At 36.5% G+C, this 20,814-nt stretch overlaps 2 protein-coding genes across 4 annotated transcripts; one reads left to right on the top strand and one right to left on the bottom strand.

The window, feature by feature from the left end:
- Positions 1–961: 961 nt before the first annotated feature.
- On the bottom strand, positions 962–11,240 carry LOC106718207 (protein Gawky). Of its 3 annotated transcripts, none has more exons than XM_014512227.2 (17): positions 10,975–11,240; positions 10,000–10,100; positions 8,794–9,800; positions 8,119–8,223; positions 7,917–8,045; positions 7,659–7,843; positions 6,836–7,405; positions 5,585–6,024; positions 5,173–5,424; positions 4,649–4,805; positions 4,104–4,226; positions 3,644–3,781; positions 3,076–3,233; positions 2,630–2,774; positions 2,203–2,544; positions 1,969–2,088; positions 962–1,835 (listed from the first exon to the last, which is right to left on the bottom strand). In XM_014512227.2, exons 3-17 carry the CDS (start codon positions 9,575–9,577, stop codon positions 1,578–1,580), a joined length of 3,906 nt encoding a protein of 1,301 aa, XP_014367713.2. In that variant the 5' UTR covers positions 9,578–9,800; positions 10,000–10,100; positions 10,975–11,240; the 3' UTR covers positions 962–1,577. The 3 variants fall into 3 exon arrangements, with proteins under 3 accessions (XP_014367713.2, XP_014367714.2, XP_014367715.2); XM_014512228.2 differs by lacking the exon at positions 10,975–11,240 and adding an exon at positions 10,785–10,819; XM_014512229.2 differs by lacking the exon at positions 10,975–11,240 and adding an exon at positions 10,369–10,608.
- A 1,090-nt stretch (positions 11,241–12,330) lies between these two features.
- LOC106718081 (transmembrane protein 104 homolog) lies at positions 12,331–18,051 on the top strand. Its single transcript, XM_045679689.1, has 5 exons — positions 12,331–12,553; positions 13,067–13,279; positions 13,778–14,037; positions 15,523–15,734; positions 16,956–18,051. The coding sequence occupies exons 1-5, from the start codon at positions 12,476–12,478 to the stop codon at positions 17,714–17,716; spliced, it is 1,524 nt and encodes a 507-aa protein (XP_045535645.1). The 5' UTR covers positions 12,331–12,475; the 3' UTR covers positions 17,717–18,051.
- Positions 18,052–20,814: the final 2,763 nt, after the last annotated feature.

Below are 20,814 nucleotides of genomic sequence, written 5' to 3' on the forward strand. Positions count from 1 at the left end.
TACACAAAAGTGTAATATTTAAATTACTGTCAATTATAGTACTTTATAACATTTCTCACAAATGTATGTAATATAAAATGATAAAACAATTTTCAATTTAATATATTAGGTTACCCTTACATTAATCGTATAATCTAGATAATCGTTTCATATATTAAACATAAAGTGGCACTTGAATCACAAATACTGGAAAAAATTTGGGGAAACGTCAGGTGAGGCGGAGGCGGGGGCCTCTGCTACTCCACAACTAAATACATTATCCTTACATTAGGCAAGATACTTTACATCACAGGATAACGGATTGCCTTGCGTCTGTCCGAGCGGGCCGAGCGGGCCGAGCTGGCTGAGCGGGCTCAGCGGGCTCAGCGGGCGCATGTGCACCGCACCATCAATCTCATTCCTTCATTTTGTAACATGCATTACAAACTAATTTTAAAAACATACGATACAGTCCGAAATGCAAATACACGCTTATTGCTGGATCAAATATCACTTATGGAAAACGAGGGCTCATCGCGATTGAGAATTCAAAAACAGAATAAATAATTATAATACGCTCAGTAATGCTCGAATACTAAATAATATTAATAATAAAAAATAAAAAAAAAACACGAAAGAAACTCGGAACGCAACAGCTCGTAGGGCGAAACAGCAACAGCCCCCGAGCGCAACAAAAAATAAATACACACTAAAATAAGGCCACGGGACGAGTGACTGAGGTAGCCCGCGACGCAACTACTCTATATCCGATACCTTACGTTATTTGGTAATTACAGGAGCGCGGCTCGGGCGCGGGCGCGAGTGCGAGCGCAACCGCAGCGGTGCGGTGCGGCGCTGCCGTACGTGCGGTGCGGCGCTGCCGTACGTGCGGTGCGGCGCTGCCGTACGTGCGGTGCGGCGCTGCCGTACGTGCGGTGCGGCGCTGCCGTACGTGCGGTGCGGCACTGCCGTACGTGCGGTGCGGCGCTGCCGTACGTGCGGTGCGGCGCTGCCGTACGTGCGGTGCGGCGCTGCTGCGCGTACGACACAACGACATAGAACAGCGAGCGGGCCGGTTGAGTTTCACCCACGCTTTAGCCCGCCTCGACATAACCTAACATATTTCATTCATATAGGTACAATAACCGTCGATACATTATATGTCTGCCGTTGTATATGTATAATTCTTATGTACACTAAGTCTACATGAACACTTACGACACAGTAGATAATAGAATTGTGGACAGTTTGCTACAGCGATCGCTTCGAGTCGCGTCGGCGACTCGAAGCGGCCGATACGATCTGACTAGGCGAATAAAATAAGTCCGTCCCCGTACGGGGGACGGCGAAGCGTAATTAAAACTAGACACCTAAGACGTCGGTGAGGCGACTATCGCTCGGGATGTCGCTCGCCGCGGAGACGGAACTCCTTAACAATTAACAAGGGTTTTGTCTACACAAACAATTAGCAATACTCGGAGTCCCGTCCCGCATCATTTTGTACATCAACTATAAGATTAGGATATTTGATTAAATACATTAACCTCACTAAATCGCCGGATACTCAGTGAATGCTTCGTGCGTAGGGCGATGCCGCTTTAGATGGACTCGCCGCCGAGCAGGTCAGGGGGCAGGAAGGAGTTGAGCGAGGAGGGCGTGGCGCGCTGGTCGTGCTGGTCTGGCCAGAGCGCGGGGTAGCCCCAGCCGTCCTTGCCGCCGCCGCCGGCGCCGCCGCGCCATGCTCCACCGCCGCCCGAGCCCAAGTGCTGTAAGATCATCTGCACCTCGGACTCGGCGGGGTTCTCAGCGAATATCGTCGTGTTGCTCAGCACGCAGTTGTTCAGAGCCATCTGCGCCTGCGAATGTCAAACACAACTCAGCCAACGATCCCTCAAGCTCTCTTTGTTTTGGTAAGTTACAGAATAACTAGGATCTATATTTTAATTTTTAATGGCGTATTGTATTGATATTTTTACATTGTACACTTACCTTAGCAGCCTCCTCACGGGTGGAGTAACGTGCGAGGGCGAGGCCCTGGTTCAAGTACAAGTGGAAGTTCTGCAGAGGACCGTGCTGGACGCATAATGTCTTCAGCGTTGATCCATCAATCTGTGTACACGTACATACATACTAAGTTACTTTGTAAAAATAATATTTTCAGAAAATTTTAAAAAATCCATTTGAGGTGACTTCACTGAATGAATTCAATAATGTTTAACTTACCTGTGCTGTAAGATTCTTCAAGAGCAGCCAAGTAGAGGCCTGCCATGTGGGCAGCACTCTTTGGTTAACATGCTGAGGCCAGGCTTTGATTCCGGCGGGCGCGGGCCTCGGCTTGGTACCCCAGGCGTCGGACTTCAGTCCTGCCCCGGTAGCGCTAGAGTTGGACACCGGAGGGGCGTAGCTCCAGGTGGAAGAAGAGAGGGAGCGCTCGCTGCCCGGGGGCGAAGTCTTGCCGCCCAGCATGTCGGAGTCCTTGATGGTCGCGAGAGACAACGGCGAGCGGACCACGGAGCCCGGGGTCATCGCAGGATCATCCTCGACGTTCTTCATCATTTGATTACCCTTTTGTAAGTTAAATAACCGTAAATTTTTTTTTCAACATAAAATTTTTTAATGGCAAACAAGTTTTATTAACAGATTTTTTTACCTTCCAGGGCTTGCCGGGTTCGAACTCTGGCACGAGGTCATAGACGGGCTGGTGCACGGCGTGTGTGCCCCACGCGTCCTTGCCGTCCGCGACGTCCGCACCACTGTCGCCCCAACCCTCCGAGCTGCGCCCCACACCCCATGTCCTAGTACAATAACAATTAATTTAAAAACCAAGAACCTATTTTTACAAGAAAAATTCAAATCGCGTGACACTTCTAAATTGATCAAGGCATTTAGACAATCACAATGGAACAGACGTATGTTTTATAATATGTCGGTTAATGACAATTACCGCAGCAACCAGAGTCATAAATCGTAGATTTAGTATGAAAAATCTATACTAATGTTCTGTTTAAGTAAGCTTTAAACAACTCTGAGTACGGCAATTAATATTATCGTGGTCATTAATGTAAAAAAAGATGTTTAGTAATGTTGAGTACTGACGAGTCCGGCTGCAAGCCGAGCTGGTTGAGCGGCGGGCTAGTAGCGGACTTTGCGGTGCCGGGCGCGCGGCTGAACTCCGAGCCCTCGCCGTCCTTCTCCAGCAGCGGCAGCTTCCACTGAGTCAGCCGGGACTGCTGGTTGCCACTCGCACCGTACGCCTAAACATAAATACTAACTTTAAGTACACATACAGCTAGAAGTATACTGAGGTGACACAAAATTGATTTGTAAATTAAAGCAAAAAAAAAACACTATGCATTTTAAATCAGAATGTTCGCGTCAAAAACCAATCATTATGTCGAAAATTGCTAGAAAATATAGGCAACGAAATCACTCTGGTAATCTAATGTATTATATAAAATTCTCGTGTCACGGGGTTCGAACTTGAACTCCTCCGAAACGGCTGGACCGATTCTCATGAAACTTTGTGAGCAAATTCAGTAGGTCTGAGAATCGGCCAACATCTATTTTTCATACCCCCCCCCATTTTTTTTTAACTGCGCGCGGATTGAGTCGCGGGCGACAGCTAGTCCATAGCTAATCCATAGTGTAGATAGTTGTAACTTACAGACTGCGAGTCCTTGCTGATGCTGATCTCATTGAAGTTGTTTTGCAGATGATTGAGAGGATCGTGGTTCTGTTTGAACAGGTCGGCGCCGCCCGCCTGCTGCTTCATGTACAGCGCCTGCTGCGTCGCTATTTGGTTCTAAACAACAAAATGACATGTTAAAGTTTACACAAGGATTAAAACGAAAATTGCAACACTTATGTATGATGATTCGTACAACACAAATTTTGAAAGATACTTTTTATTTACTTTGCGAAAAATCCTGCAAAAATTAAAAAATGTGTATTCGTCCTTTTCATTGACAACATAACAATTTTTATGATGAATATTTTAGTTGTTTTATTATCCCACAAGTTGTATCAATATACAAATTTTGTGTCAAAAAACACTAAGAACAAAAGGAGATAAAAAGGTTAAACACTAAATTACAAAGATTTATCACAAAATATATCAAACTGACCTGCAATGCTGTAATCTGTTGTTTGGCCTTGCTTATTTGCACCGAGTACTGCACCGCGAGGGTGGAGTTGCCCTTCGACAGTGCGAGGGTGTGTTGCTGCACCAACTGCTGCAGCACTTTGATCTAACAATTATTTAACATTTATTATAAACTGGCATGTAGTTTATAAGTTTTAACAAAGACAGACTTTGAAATACTTAATTTTATCTCAGGTTCAAAATAATTATATTGGACCATTGTTTGATAGTATAATAAAATCTCAAAAATTACAAGAAATCCTTAACCCAATAATAGACCTTGTATAAATTTCAAATGACATTCTTTTACACAAGTATACGTATTTATTTATAGATTCTGTATTATAAAAAATGTAAACATAATTCTAAAGATTAAATAATTAATTTTCTCGAGTATCTTTATCACTTCTGTGTAAAAAAAAATCTATTGAAATTGTTAGATTTTTTAAATTTAGTTTTACTGTGGATGTATTTCACTTAACAACTACTGAATATAATTTTTTGTTATATTTTGGTGTATGATCAAACCTGCTGTAAGAGCTGATTGAGGAGCACGAGGGTCTGCGGCGCGAGGGGCTGGTTGAGGATCTGGTGGTTGAGATAGCCAGCAGACACTGCCATCTGAATCTGCTGCACCAGCATGCGCAGCTGCGCAGTGCTTGGCTGTCCGCTGTTACTACTGCCACTGCACAACCAATATACATTTCAGTATAACTGAATTTCCACTGCCCAAACTTGTAAAACAACATAGTAATTTTAAAAGTTACAGGACTCGACTATAAAATATCAAGTAGTTTGTTCGTATATCTCGTTTTAATTCAGCGCGTAAATTATGTACAAAAAAAGCTCCGACTTCCTCCGACAAGGCCATAACGCTTTTTCATTTTTTAATTATTTTGCAATAATTGTGAGATAAAGTAAATTGGAACTGTACAATATGAATAAATAAAGTTGTCTTGCGACATGCGAAACGTGTTTTTCCAGAAATACTTCTAGCTATTGATTTGTATATATTTTTCTTTAAATACCACTTTTACCTTGGTTGTACTGACCTGTTAGGGTTGTAGGAATGATGATGCTGCACAGGCTGTGGCGGCGGTTGGTTCAACATCTTCTGCACGACAGCAGGCGATACCGCGGGTACGGATGGCGGCTGGAAGGAAGTGTGGTGGAAGTGATCGTCGCGACGCCAGGTCTCGCTGCGAGCGGCCGTCAGCAGTTCCAGAGCTTCTTCGGTGTTCATGTCGCGGCTACGTAGAGCCGCTTCCACTTCCTCCTTCTTGTATCCAAGATCCACCAAGTATCTGTGACAACATATTTTATTAGAAATAATTTGTAACTTATTTTTCATACAAATAAAAGCTTAATTTGTTCCCCTAAACTGTATTTACATATCTCATAGCATGTTTATTTAAAGTGTTGCAAGATAGAAGTAATATTCAAACTTAGGAAAACTAAAAATACCTGAACTGCTTGCTGTTCCACACCATTTCTTTGGGTATTTGCTTGCCGAGCGGGCCACTCTGGGGCAGTTTCGGTCCGCCCCACTCGCCGATATCATCGGGCCACCCTCCTCCGGGACATGCAGGTTTAGGCTTCGGCACCGGCCAGAGACCCGGGCCAGATGCATCAGGCCAGCCGGCCACATCGCGGTCCGGCCACCCGGGTGTATGAGGTTCCTCCCAGGAACCATTGCGCTGTGTGTGTGCGCTCCAGACTGCGTCCGGCTTGGTAGGAGTTGGTGGGATCCTTTGCACTGGGGGTCCTTGCGGTGCCCCACGGCCTTGCATTCCACCTATACTGCCCCGCTGTGCCCATAGTGATGTACCATCATCAAATCCGCGACGTGCAGCTGGCGGTGAAGGTTCCTCCCATCCTGTCGCTTTGATTGGATCTTTAGGACCCTAGCAAAAAAAAATACTAACATTAGATAAAAAAGTAAAAAAATTTGCTTAGTAACAAATTTTCTTATAACTAACAGTGGATGTAAAACCAAAGATTGTTAATACTTCAGCAAATTAATTTCTATTCCCAATGTTAGCAAACAATGGAATTATTTTTAATGGCAATTTTATATGTTGATTTACATTGTTTTGATTGGTATAGAAAAACATGTGTCAAACATGAGTTCTTCTAGATGTTTCTCAAAGAAATATCTTTCTCAGATATTCATAACTGAGAAAAAAATATTCGAAAACATACAACTCTACCATATAGATCTATATACTATACCATAGATTGCTTTACTACATAAAAAATAAATCCAAGAATGAATACAAACGTATATAAAGAGTACAATAAGAATGTTTTTTTGAACTAATTATATTGGGAGCACAAATTAAAATAGACATTTAAATGAACATTAAAAACAAGAACTATCATGTCCATTTTATTAATCATCAGTAAATGTTAACTCATAGATCATAATCACATTAATCAGACATTATTAAAAATATATTAGTAACACATAATTGAAATCTATTATTGTATATTGTAAAAGTTGAGACAACAAAAGTTTATACATGACATCAATTCAAGACATAACCATTGTCTTTATTGACTAAAGATGTTTTTTTTTTTTCAGATCAATTGACACAACTTATGACCATCATAGCCATATACCAATAGAAATCAATAAACATTAGAACTTTCCATCCTTTACCTAGTTACTTGCAATAAAAAATTACTGAAATAATAAAGTTTATACTTATTTACCTGTGAGCCCCACTGATTGACTCCAGCGGATGTCATCATCTTGCTAGGACCACCTGTGTGTTGGTGATGCTGACTCCACATGTCACCATTAAGTCTGCCTGAGATGCCCCCGCGGAGATCATGTCTCGGGTCTGAGGCTTGCTGTCGAGGATCTTGCGTACGATGAGGATCCAATCTAGGATCAGACGGTCTATGGGGCTCGCCCCAGGCATTCCAATCGTCTTTCTTTGGCACACCCCATTGCTGTGCGTGTTGCGGAGGCCCGGCCGGCCACTGCTGTGGCGGTGGAGGCCCAGTCCAAACATTGGCAGAATCTGCAGCATCATCATCTTCACCCCAAGTACCACCAATGTTGGTTGTAGGTGTATGTCCCCATGGGGTCTTAGCGACTGGTTGTGGTGGGGGTTGCCCTCCATTCCTCAAATTGGCCTCCCACAAGTCTGTTCCCAGGAATGCACCATTGTTAATGTTAGGCTTCCATGGAGGCGGTCCCCCAGCAGTAGGTTCAACTTTTGACCCTGGCTCCGGAGATCCAGGAACATCCCAGTTGGTGTCTTGATTCACATGTTGCTGTAACAAAAGAACATCTCAATAACAAAAATTTTTTTTTTTAAATTAAATACATGGTTGCAAGCAGTACTATGTTTAATGCAGGTGTTCATATAATAAACAAACAAAAACCAGTTTGCCTATAAAACAACAAGAAACAAAGCAAGGTTAAATTGCATAAATTTTTATAAATCTGGGACTATCTAAAATTAAAATTACATACAAAGGCAGCTTATACTAGACTATGAAATTGGCTATAAATCAATGTACTTACACCACCCCAGCCATCCTGGCTGAATAAAGCCTCTCTCATGGAGTTAAGCTGTTCAATCTTAGCTGATGATGTGCTGTTACCATTATTGCCATTATTACCATTGGTTACAGATGGCCCATTTGAATTGGCAGATGGATTAGACGGATTATTAGCTCCATTGTTTCCATTACCTCCATTATTTGTACCTAAAACATAGTGTGTTTTTAAAATTATCTCATAAGTAATGTTTGACCAAATATGTTTGTCAAATGTTTATACCATTGCTTGCAGGTGCACCATTGTTATTGGGTGGAGCATTTTGCATATTTGGGCCAGAGTTCTGCCAACCTTGGGCTGTAGATACATTCGTAGGTGGCATTTGGTTTCCATTACTCTTGTTGCTGTTCACTATAAAATAACATATAATATAAAAATATGTTCAACTTTATTTTAAGGAATATTATATTGAATAAAAACTTACAATCAGCTTGTGATGTTGGCGGCCGTTGCGCCGTATTGTTCCATTGCTGGGTATTGTTTGTCCCATTGTTTGTTTGGCCACTGGAATTGCCACCCCAATTGCCAGCTGGAGATGGGACACAAAGTTCTACCATGGTTATTAAAATCTGATTTAGTATCAGCATTAAAAAAATTAAATGCAAACAACTCAAAATTAAGGTTAATTTAATCTTAGTTGATTATAGTGAATTCTAAAGAAATTCTTATAAGCTAAAATTCCGTGCAGTTGTGGAAAATTCATATTTATCATATATCTTTTATTTTTATTTGGTTACTGTTTCACATATGCAAATCTTACAACTACTGTACCATTGTCAATCTTACATAGTGTTCAGACCATTTATGTTTGAAAGATAATAGCAATGTTTTTGAAACCAATATCATATTTTCAATTTATAAATTAGAACAAAAAATTTAATACAATTATTATGGCATTTCATAAAATTAAAATTTTCCATACTTAATTTTGCAATATCACTAGCTTTTGACAAAATTATTGTGAGTTTTTTTTAAGTGTATTGCACAATAACTTTTGTGTGTCATTTCATACATCTATGAGCCTATCTCCAAAATTTTAATGTAAATTTTGGCAAAACTGGAAAGTTAATATTTTAGTTTGTAAATAAACATTTCTTACCATTATTAGATGAGGGTGGACTGCCCCATCCAGCCGCTGCATTCAAAGAGCTTTCCCCGCCACCGCACAGTCGGAAACGTCGAGGAACTCCCCACGAGTCAACTTGGTGACTTTTCTTCAAATCGGTTATGATCTTCTGTTCACTGTCCACTAGTTCTAGCATCGCATCAAATGTGAGATCACCATTCGCAAATGTTCTCATTGCTCGCTTCGAAGTAGATTGACCATCAACTTTCGATGTGTTATTGTCATTTTTTGCTTCAACAAACTTGTTGTCACAAGTAATCATTCGAGTTTTCGTTTTGCTTAGACGAAAAGCTTTTTCATTAAGTAGTTGCGTCTTATCCATGCAAGGTTCATGTATAATACAAACTGAGGATTTAAAAGCGTAATCAGACTTGTTCATATATTCTGGCGCTCCCAACGCCATCTTATATTTTAAGTTAAAGCTACTGAAATACGGGTCACTGTATGAGATACCCTGGACTGTTATGGCGTTAATCGTTAAAGGAATGCAGTAGTTAGGCATATCGCCAATCATTTGGTTTTGTTGGATACTATCAACAAATTCTACATTATAAATATTATTATCTACCATTTTTACACTAACTTGCTGACTTTCATTCTCTTCGACTCGCTTACAAGCACCAAATTTATTTGTGTTCACCACCAACATTAAGGTGGAGTTTTTACATTGCATTGGTTCGGTAACAGTATCAATATTGGAGTAACAATTATCCTTAATTAAATGTGGAACACATAATATTACAGAAACATTAGACATCAGACAATTATTTATAAATAGAATAATTTTCTACAATATCCACCTAGAATTATACTTATTTTCACAGATTGCATATTGTTTCGATTAAAGACTAAGTAACAATGGTTCGTAGTGATGCAGTCAAAAAGCAGGTAGCAGTGTTTAACGCCTCTATGGCAGAGGGCAGGGTGAGATCACCGCTTAGCTGCTGTGGATGCGCCTCCTTGCCCCAATTGGCCCAGCCCTACAAAATAATAAATAACTCTACATAATCAAACTGCCCACCAAAATTCACTTGTTAACATTTTCTGCAAGTATACAATCTAAAAACGTAATATTGTTTATAAATAGTCACTAACTAGATGTATTATGGCAACATTTAAGTATCTTCACTGTTTTGAAATCATAAAAAAATATTCCAGTAAGAAAACTTAAGAACCCACCTTATAGGACGGACGAGAGGCTGAGCTGTATATCACAGATAATGCGGGCTCGGCAGATCCTTTGGAGCAGCTTAGCAGATAGCTCGTGACGATTTAGTTATCTGCACCAACAAAAGTGACACCATTTTAACGTTTACACTTCACAAGTCGCACCTTAACTAACTCGCCGCGGTTGATCGTAATATCCATCGATCGAAATTATCACAGATAGTAAAAGCTTATTTTGAGGTTATTCTTTAGTGCTCCATCATAGTACACCTTTATATTTCTGCATGCGGTGTTGTTGCCAAGTGGCACAGGTAATTATAAAGCAGACATGAAATTGCGTCGTTTACTGATGCGATAAGAATGTATCTTGAAATGTATAACCATTGGAATCGGATTGAAGTTTGACGACTTCGCCTCTCCATGTTCGTCGAAATCACACTTGATATAACTAAGCTCCACAATGATAATATTAGTATCTTAAATTTCTATTGGAACTATAGAATTATTCTTCGAACAGCAGGTACGTATAGGTACATTAGTATTTGTGTATTTCGGCCTTGAGACTCGATGTTGAATATCTACAGACTCTATATACATATATCTATGCTACGTATATTTATCTACAATATACCTATCTATACTTAGAGTGAAAGTTAACACGACCTATTATCGACCAAATTAAGCGTTTGCAACCGAATTCAATACAACAACTTGAATATTTGCGGTAACACTTCATATGAAACTCAAAATGTAAGTGAAATATATAATTTGTGCTAGAGAAAATACAAAATTCTTACGTGACACGATCGAGCACAACGGTGTTATATTACTAGATAGAGAAGGATGGAAAATAAATGCGATGGTGACGTACCGCGTGTTAGAGCGAGACAAAAATTATGCCTGAGAAAGCGATGCCATAAATGCTAAATATGATCGACAAAGGTTTTGGGAAGTACTTAGCGAAAAATACAAAATATATGTTCATACCTTCGTTTTGTATAGTTGTTGGCACAATAACTACATAGATTTATACAAAATCACAATCCCAAACCCCCGAGAACACGGCTTCGACGGCTGGATGGAATGATTTCGTCGTCGGGGTTCTCACGAAGTGTTACGAAACTACACTAACTCAAGATGGTCGATGATTTCATGTCAGAACATACACAAATGTGACTTTTTGCTATAGTCGGGTTATAGCAATTTAGTATCCATAACTAAGTATTGAATGTAGTATAGTCACATTAATACCGTACTCATACGCCATACCAATAAGTATTCTCTATAGGCTATAAGTTAACTGTATAGATACGGCTCAAGTTATGTTTTTTGATGAAATGCTACGACATGCTTGAACAATTTAATGGCTATGAAACAAACCATGCCGTAATAATGAGTTAATCAATTTGGATGTTAAATAGGTAATAAACAGTCCTAAATGTACGAATATAGCCCTGTATTTTGTGTTTCTAGCTAACAAGAACGCTTGAATGCATTAACCCTAATAATTTCAATTGTAATTAACCATATTTTTCACAATGATTCAGTTTTAAGATATGTTTTGTTAGTATTTTAACAAAAGGGGTTAAATAAAAATAGAGTATGATTATTTTCATACAAAAAGATAAAAACAAAATGTAGTAAAAAACAAAAAAAATATCATATATTAAGAGCATTATTATTTTAAGCCTTTTTACCAACTGTAAGTGATATGTAAGTGTAAGTGTAAGTTTTTTGCTTGATTTTTACTTATTTTTCTATTACTATGAGTTTTGACCAGGCATACATACAAAGCAACATACTAACATACTTGTATACTAGCGAAAAATTTTACTCTCCTTTTGAGCCAGTAAACTTTGGGACATTAAAGATTGTGGTGGAAGTGTAATTCAAAATTGTGGAAGAGTACCATATTTGATTATTTATTTGATTTTACATTAAAGCGGGTGCCGAGTTTATCTAGTAATAGTATGTATAAATTTCATTCTAAGGTGTGTCCCCAGAGTATTATTAGAAGCGTTTACTGTCCTGTGCTTCCTAAACAATAATTGTTTAGGAAGCACAGGACAGTAAACGCTAGATTTAGAGAATTTCTAGTGATAAAGGTAGGATAAATTGTAATCCTGCAGTAAAAATACAGGTTATATCTTTTGAGGATAGATTATTTTTTAAGAAACATAATGCTGTTGCTTTTTATAAGTACAGAACGTTATGATTTTTACAATTATCAAACTATTTTCTGTAATAAATCTAAGTGGCTGAATAATATTCGTCGTAATTGCCGTTGTTTAAAAAAAGTTAAATGACATTGACGTTAGACATTTGTCACAACAGTTCAATTCAACCAATAAGAGGAAATTTATCGATCAAAATTAGCTTAAGTTGATCATCCGCTTCATTATCATCATTTAATAACGTGCTTTCTATAGATTTCTTTGCATTTTTTTACTGTACATCGATGCGATATGTTTTTAATTAACTATATGAAATGTTGCGTCGTTTACTAGGTGTAAGAAGATTATTTAGAATGCCTGTAACTGAGACTGGGGATCAATATTCTGTTTGGGTATGTATTGTATTAAAAAGTTACCATACGGTATAAGTATATAAAACACTGGGTCTCTACGCTATTGAAATTTATTTCATAACTTTTATTGATAGTTTGGTAACTTCAGTAAATTTGTTTCTTTGTTCTTACATATTCGAATGCAACATTTTCTTTGTATTATTAAAAATTTACAACTACTGTACATTGACAAAGAGAGGAGGCGGGAACCTAATTTGAATAAGTACACCAGGACCTGGGCCTTTCTCTCTTATTTATCTAAATAATCTGTAATCAAAATAACACATTACCTAAGAATACCCTACCAAAGTTTCATTAAAATTTGTCCAGTAGTTTAGGACCATATTGTGGTATAAAAACATAGAAACATTATGTTAATACCAATTAGGAACTAATTTTGAAATTATACTTCATATCAATATTGTTGATCCTAGTATAACCTAATTAAATAAATTACATATTCAAAAAATATTAAAAATAACAATTTTGAATTTATTAAACTTTATATTTCAGGTGGGGTTAATTTATATATTTAATTTGATTGTGGGCACTGGAGCTCTTACACTACCTGCTGCATTTGCTAGAGCAGGATGGGGACTCAGTACAATATCTCTTCTCTTTCTTGCATTCATGAGCTTTATGAACGCAACATATGTTATAGAGACTTTGGCATGTGCTAATGCTGTATTTAAATGGAAAAGATTACAATTCATTAAAAGGAATAGTGTAAGTATATTATTGATGTAAGATTTAGACAATGTACCTCTTCATTCTCCCAGTACAGCCCTGCTTGAATAGCTGTGTTATAGTCGGGTTGGTGTAGGGAACACACAGTTTACGAGTGTGCCTTAACATTTATGATAATAGATGTAGCTATCATTAAAATCATTACTACTGGATGAGGATATTATGTGGCAATAAAAATTATATCTGTATTTATCATTATTGAGTTCCATCTGCTTAAACAACTGTCCAAAAACATATTGTTATTTATATTTTTTTAATGAGAATGAGAGAAGGCTATAGTTAGTTGTAAGGGCTCGATTTCCGCAACTCCACGACTGGCGCGTATTTTGCGTGTGAGCAGGATCTGGATTCACTCCAGCCAACCCAACTCTCCAAAGAATCCCAGCAACCAAGAGAGGACTATATATTATTGTACATTAGACACTCATCGTAAGTAACAATGAAATGATACTGAATTGATATTCCTATTTTCTGTAGATCCAAGATCATGAATCAGATGAAGAGCCGAGTTCCTCACAGCACCATTACGGTGAACTGGAGGACCCTCTTGTGTGCGGTGAATCAATCCCCTCCAGATATTACAGTCTGGATAAAAGAGTAGAACTGGGAGAAATGGCAAACCTATTCCTCAATAAAAGTGGACGCACAATGTTTTACTGCACTTTATGTGTATATTTGTATGGAGATCTTTCAATATATTCAGCTGCAGTAGCCAAATCTATGATGGATATTGTATGGTGAGTATTAATAAAAGAAATCATTAATATTTATATGTTACTAGCATTTGCCCGCTACTCCGTCTGTACGGAATTAAAAAAAAACTTAATTATTGGCCTATGCTCTACATTTGTGCCAAAATTCATCAAGATCCATTGAGCCATTCCGAATAAACCTTCAAACAAACATCCATCCATCCATACAAACATTCACATCTATCTATTATATATATAAAAGAAAGTCGTGTTAGTTACACTATTTATAACTCAAGATCGGTCGAACTGATTTAGCTGAAAATTGATGGGGAGATAGCTTAGAACTAGGGAGACGGACATAGGACCTTTTTTATCTTGTGTGCAATTTTTTTTTATTCCGCGCGTACGGAGTCGCGTGTAAAAGCTAGTTTATAATATTAGTAAGAAGACTACCACTTAACAATTTTAGTGCAGTTTCAGCAATACGTGACTTTCTTTGAACACACGTTGTTTTTATGTATGTAAAGAAATTATGATACTTTATTAAAGCACGTTTTAAATCAACGATCTACTGAATACGTTTAATAATAGTTAATTTTATTTATGAATAAAAAATTAACGGTTATTTTTATAATAGTAAGGAAGTTCCGAAATTAAATAATTAGTATGCGAGACGATTGAATATGTGAACGTGTTTTCCGGGTTTAGAAACGGAACCCTAAATGAATCAAATGTCGTCGGTACTAATAAATAAGTTAAGTGTTTATAAATTTATAGCCTAGAACATAGTTAACGGTAGTTAACAGTAAATACAATAGACCTTTTGTTGTGATTCGACGCCCTTTTGGACAACAAATTTCTTTATTTTCATTCTTACACGAATAAAAACTTAATTAAAATGAGATCTACTATAAAAAATAGTAAATATCTTTGTATAAAGAAGAGCCAGGTATCTTATATTTCGGTTTTATAACTAATAATACTAATATTATAAATGTGAAAGTTTGGATGGATGGATGTTTGAAGGTATTTCTGGAACGGTTTAACGTAGCTTGATGATATTTGGCTTAGTTTTGGGAAGAACAGGCTGTAGGCTAACGTGGACGGAGTCGCGGGCGTCATCTAGTACGTAATATATTCACATAATATACTGCCAGAACATAATAAAATGCAGTTGTGTATGATTTAGCTATGACATTGTTAGTTTCCATTCTGTTTAATCAAGTGGTACTGCATTGAAGTGACGTCAGATGTTAGTCGACCGAACGATCTACACGATGACAAAATCTTTATATAAAATACTCTACAACAATGCTCCATGTTGAATTAAGCAATGTCCGTTTCGAATAAGAATATGCCCGAAGAATAAATGTCGGGAGATTTATACAATTTCATTCTTTATACTAGTGTTATAAATGCGAATGTTAAGATGGATAGATGAATCATTACACTAGACAGTTTGCTTCTGTCTACGATGTCCTCATCGGAAGAATAAATATCTATATATATAAAAATAAAATTATTTATTAGTTCAACAGTACCAGCTAATGCAAGCAACACAACAGATTGGGACGCGCTGCCGTGTTTCAATGTGTCGTCCACAGCGCCAGACGCGTACACCCGCCTCGACTGCTACCGGGTCGCGTTGTTGACGTTCTTCGCAGTCACTGGACCATTCATCTTCTCTAATGTGCAGAAGACGAAGTATCTCCAGCTGTTTACATCGGGCATGAGGTGGCTCGGTAAGTTGTTTGTTTCTTTCATTTCAAAATTGGCCGATTTATAGCTGATATATATGTAAATACAGGAATTTTAAGGAAATAAGACACGCGCCTTCGTTACGCCATCGAGGAAATTTGTCAAAATTTGTATGAGAATTGTTGGTATACTTTAAATCCGCTTTACATATCCTAATACAAATTTTGTCGATTAAGTTACTAAAACGTTCTCACGAATATTCTTACTAGGACCTATAGATATTGCTGAACCACACCTAATTTACTCCCATAGATAGTAAAGTGTGTAAAATCGGTTCTATCTAGGTTAAGACTTCCATATTTAATGCATTCTAGCCCCACCCATGTGTGTAACATATTACGTTCACTTAGTTGACAATCTTTGTAACTTCTATATCGACGGCAGAAAGCGAAAATGTATCTCGAAAATTGGCCCAAAAAAGTTAACATCAATTGCTGTAACTAGTAAAAAATCAATGAAGTAGTAACTTTAGTACATACAAATTAACGGCATCAAATAACGTTTAGATTGATAGAAATATGTTCCAAAGTTCAACTTCCTATCTTTATTAATTTAGGAGTTATGATTTTTTGAAAGAGTTTTTTGGCTCTTGTGTAAAACTAGATATTTTGATTTACGACAAAATCGCTCTCTTCCATCGATTATTTACGTACATAGTTACCATAATAATATAGATAAATATAATTATCAGTTATTTACAATATAAATAACATCGATAATTCTAATGTGTTTAATCTTTCATATCATTTATTTGTTAATATATAACCATTTATAAAATTACATATGTTACTAGAAACACGTTATTTCGATGGCTCCTACGAATAAGGTCCTATGTACAAATTAACAACTTTTCAGGAGAGGCTCTTAAAGTTTCAACCATATAGGAAAATAGGCCGCATATGCCGTTTTACTTCAGTAAAAAATAACATTTACACCAGTAATTATGTATTTTGCTTAGTGTATTAAATTATGTATGTTGTTAACTAAACTAAGAGGTAGCTTTTAACGCAAAAAAGTAAAGATCATCAATTTGTTGTTATTGATGTTTTTAACAAAAGTTGTTTACGATGAAACACGATTATATCTTTTCTGCATCAATCTTATAAAAATGTGTACAATATATATAAACTGTTTACATTAACTAAAAGATAATACTTTAAATTAACTTACTTATTATGTACTATTTAACCCATGTTCTTTTGCAGCTTTTGCGATTATGATATCAATGGCGATTTACCTGCTTATCGGTCACGGGCCTCAGGGTAAACCTCCGGCCTTCGACTTCACGGGCATGCCCACGCTGTTCGGCGCCTGCGTGTACTCCTTCATGTGCCACCACTCGCTGCCCGGACTCATCAGCCCCATCCGCGGCAAGAACCGCCTCGGCCTCCATCTGGCTCTGGACTACGCCCTCATCAGCATCTTCTACCTCCTTCTAGCCTTCACCGGTGCGTTTGCTTTCGCCAAACTGAGCGATCTATACACTCTCAATTTCGTACCAACGGATAATGAAAATATAATTTTAGAAATAGTCGAATATTTCTTAGCTCTATTTCCCGTGTTCACGCTCTCCACGAGCTTTCCAATTATAGCTATAACCCTTAGAAATAATTTACAAAGTCTGTTTTTGGATACGACGCGTCTAGAATCGTATAATATTATATTGAGAAAGTTACTGTTCCCAATAATAACAGTCGCGCCGCCGCTACTGTTGACCTACTTCTTAGAGGATATCGGTATTCTAATTAAGTTTACGGGCTCGTATGCGGGAACCGGTATTCAATATCTGATGCCCACATTTCTAGTGCTTTCTGCGAGACGGCACTGTACAAATTTGTTAGGTCTAGGTGTTGTTAATAAATACAAGAGCCCTTTTTCGCACATAGCCTGGGCTGTGTTTGTCTTGCTTTGGTCTTTCATGTGTATTATATTAGTGTCCGTGAATATTTTTGAGAAAAATTCATGACGTTGATGATCTCAAAGTTGTACCAAAGGTTATTGGGGTCGTGTTTCATTCGAGAGGTAACAATCGATTGTATTGCCGAATATTTTTACGGTCTTGAATTAAATTTTCAGATGTTACGGTATTTACTAATTAATTGTGAATCGGTATTTAACAAAACATTCGTACATACCTATAGATTTCACTCATTTTTGCCAAAAGTCGTAAATAAAAAAAAAAATTACGACCAATGATAATTGGCTGCGATGACGTCACGTGTATTTAACCAATCGGAGTGAAATCAACAGATCCATTAACTACCAAACAATAAAACCTCGGGCACAGACAAAAAAAATCCTATAGACTATAAAAAAATAGTAAGTCAGAGTTTTTTTATCTTTTGCACTATGCATGACATTCTATATTTGTTTTCTCATTTTTTAATATGATTAATACAAGATATAATTTTATCTTGTAAAACTGCCTTTTTTATTTAATGTGATTTTTAGGTGTGCTTAGCATGTGATTGTTAATTAGCATATTTTATGAACGTACATAATAAAAGTTTTATAACCATAGATTATGCATGACAATAATTAATGTTTTTACGAGTAGATTTCGTATATAGGTGTCGACTGCTGTGATTTGTATTGACACTTACTGTTGTCTCTGTTTTTATAAAATAGAATGAAAGGGACAAAATAGTGTCACCGCAGTAGAACCACACTGTAAAATAAAATTATGTGATATTCCGTAATATACACGGTAATTTTTTAATCACCGGAAAAAATATACCTACTGAGGAATACATATTTTAAGATTTTAAATATATTTTCATTATTTTTTACTCATCGATGATGTAGTTAATAACAAAATAAAAATTAAAAAAATCTTGTAAATGCATAGACAATACTGTTTTACGAACAAAATATTACGAGTCATTTTTGAAAATGGCTAGGTCGTAGTGGGTTGATGTGAGTGGGGACGGAGAGTAAATAAATGTCTGTGGCTTTTTATGAATAAAATGGAGGGAAAGTATTATTACAAGTCTTTCCTTTGTTTTTTTTATTTATTGCAATCTAACAATGATTATGTTTTTGTATATTTTTTTGATTTTAATATACTTTATTTCTTAATTATGATCAGTAATTCCTGGCGGCAATAAGTTCGCAATATTTTTTCTGGTAAATATAAAATAACCGTGTATATATTTTGTTATCTGTTGATCAGATATACACATAATATGCTAGGTTACTATTTTTAAGTAAATAATGCCGCATTGGGCAAAAGTTTCCCAATTATTATACGTACACTTTAGTTAGCGCATTCCATTTCAAATATTAGTTGATGATTGAATGAAGAAAGGTGTAAAATTTCACTTTTATAGTTTAATTTAATTATATTAGTTTCTGGAAAAATATTTTAAAATATCAAAATCTGATTCAATATACAGTGATGTTAATATTCTTGCCAATCCACATTGTCACATAGATGTGACAAATATATTTTTTTTAATCTAGGAACGTTTGAGATTTCTTAAGGGTCCGTTCACACAGGCTGGGTCGGAGAGTAGAGCAGATTAATTTGATCTTTATATCATTTAAACAATGTTTTATATTAATTTTGACGTCTTACTCTTGCTCTTGATAAAACGTGCAAAGTTAAATCAACCCTTGTGCAATCGTATAAAGCTCAATTTTGTTTGCTACTAAAAATCTACTTTGATTTTCGCCCCAGTTTCTGACCCTAACATACAGAGCATAAGATAAATGTATTTGCATAGTGTGATATGAATGTAATTTAAAATAAAAAAATCCTACGACACCAAAATCTAAAAGTACATTCTTATAGCATTATTTCGTTTAGAGTATTTCGACTGGAGTGACATTTATTAGTAAATATTGTAGTCTTTTTTTTCTCCAATGAGTAAGTAAGGGACTACTATATGTATTAATCAAGTCTCAGTCTAATGAAGTACTTTAAATTAAGATTATTATATTATTTCTATTGGATTTCTAGAATTGTGTTACTTAAATGAAAAAAAAACCTGGTTTCTTCTTTGTTGTGTTTAAATAAGTAGGTAACTGTATCTCTTTCCTTTGAAAAATTTATGTACTATACATGCACAAAAACGTGTAGTCTGGCTTCGATGACGTCAAACTGGCGTACTTCTAAACCATATATATTTTGATAGTATATAGCTTTATAAGAATTTATAGAAAAAACGAAATATTGAAATGTGTTTTTGTAAAAGCCTAAATTAAGTTTTGACTAGAAGACCATGGAGTTCATATTTATGCATAATAGCTATTTATGTTCAAATTTAGCTTGTTTTGCATTTTGCGATGTTTAAAGTACAATAATAAAGGAATAAGGAAAATAGTAAGTCATGTTATTATTGGAATTAGTAACAAATAATAACGGTTTATTGTAAGACTCAATAAAAAAAAGAAAATATTTTTAATAAATAAATTGCTTTATCGTAGTTGTTTCAAGTGTGATTGTCGTTGTTTCAAGTGTGATTGTCGTTGTTTCAAGTGTGATTGTCGTTTTGAAGACTGTGATAGAATAACCATTTTGTTAGAACGGTGAATGTTAAAAGAACGACTGATTTATGTACATTTTTATAGTGTGAAAATATTTTTTACTAATATTAAAGTTTATTTTGTGTGTTTGTAATTTTGTCTTTCATTTTTATATCCTTTTCGGTTATAAAATAGCGGACAATAATTTAATACAGGGAGTAATTATGTAGTGAGTCGGGCAAAAAAATAAAAAAAACGTACTTTTAAATGAATACAGGATAAAGGTAATAAAATAATCTTACTAATATTAGAAATGCGGATGTATGGATGTTTGTTTGAAGGTATCTCCGGAACGGTTCAACGGATCTCGATGAAATTTGGCACAGATGTAGATCATAGTCTGGAAGAACACATAGGCTACTTAGTAAGTTTTTTTTTAATTCCGCTCGGACAGTCGCAGGCGACAGTTAGTAAAAAAAACACGAAAGGTTGAAGAATTATTTATTATATCATCATCATTACACATATTTGTCACTCATCGCGTACGCAAGCGACAGAAAGCCTTACCATTTCATAGCTCAATTGACTTTGGCATGT

The sequence above is a fragment of the Papilio machaon genome, chromosome 10, assembly GCF_912999745.1.
Source record: "Papilio machaon chromosome 10, ilPapMach1.1, whole genome shotgun sequence".
Lineage (NCBI taxonomy): Eukaryota > Metazoa > Arthropoda > Insecta > Lepidoptera > Papilionidae > Papilio > Papilio machaon.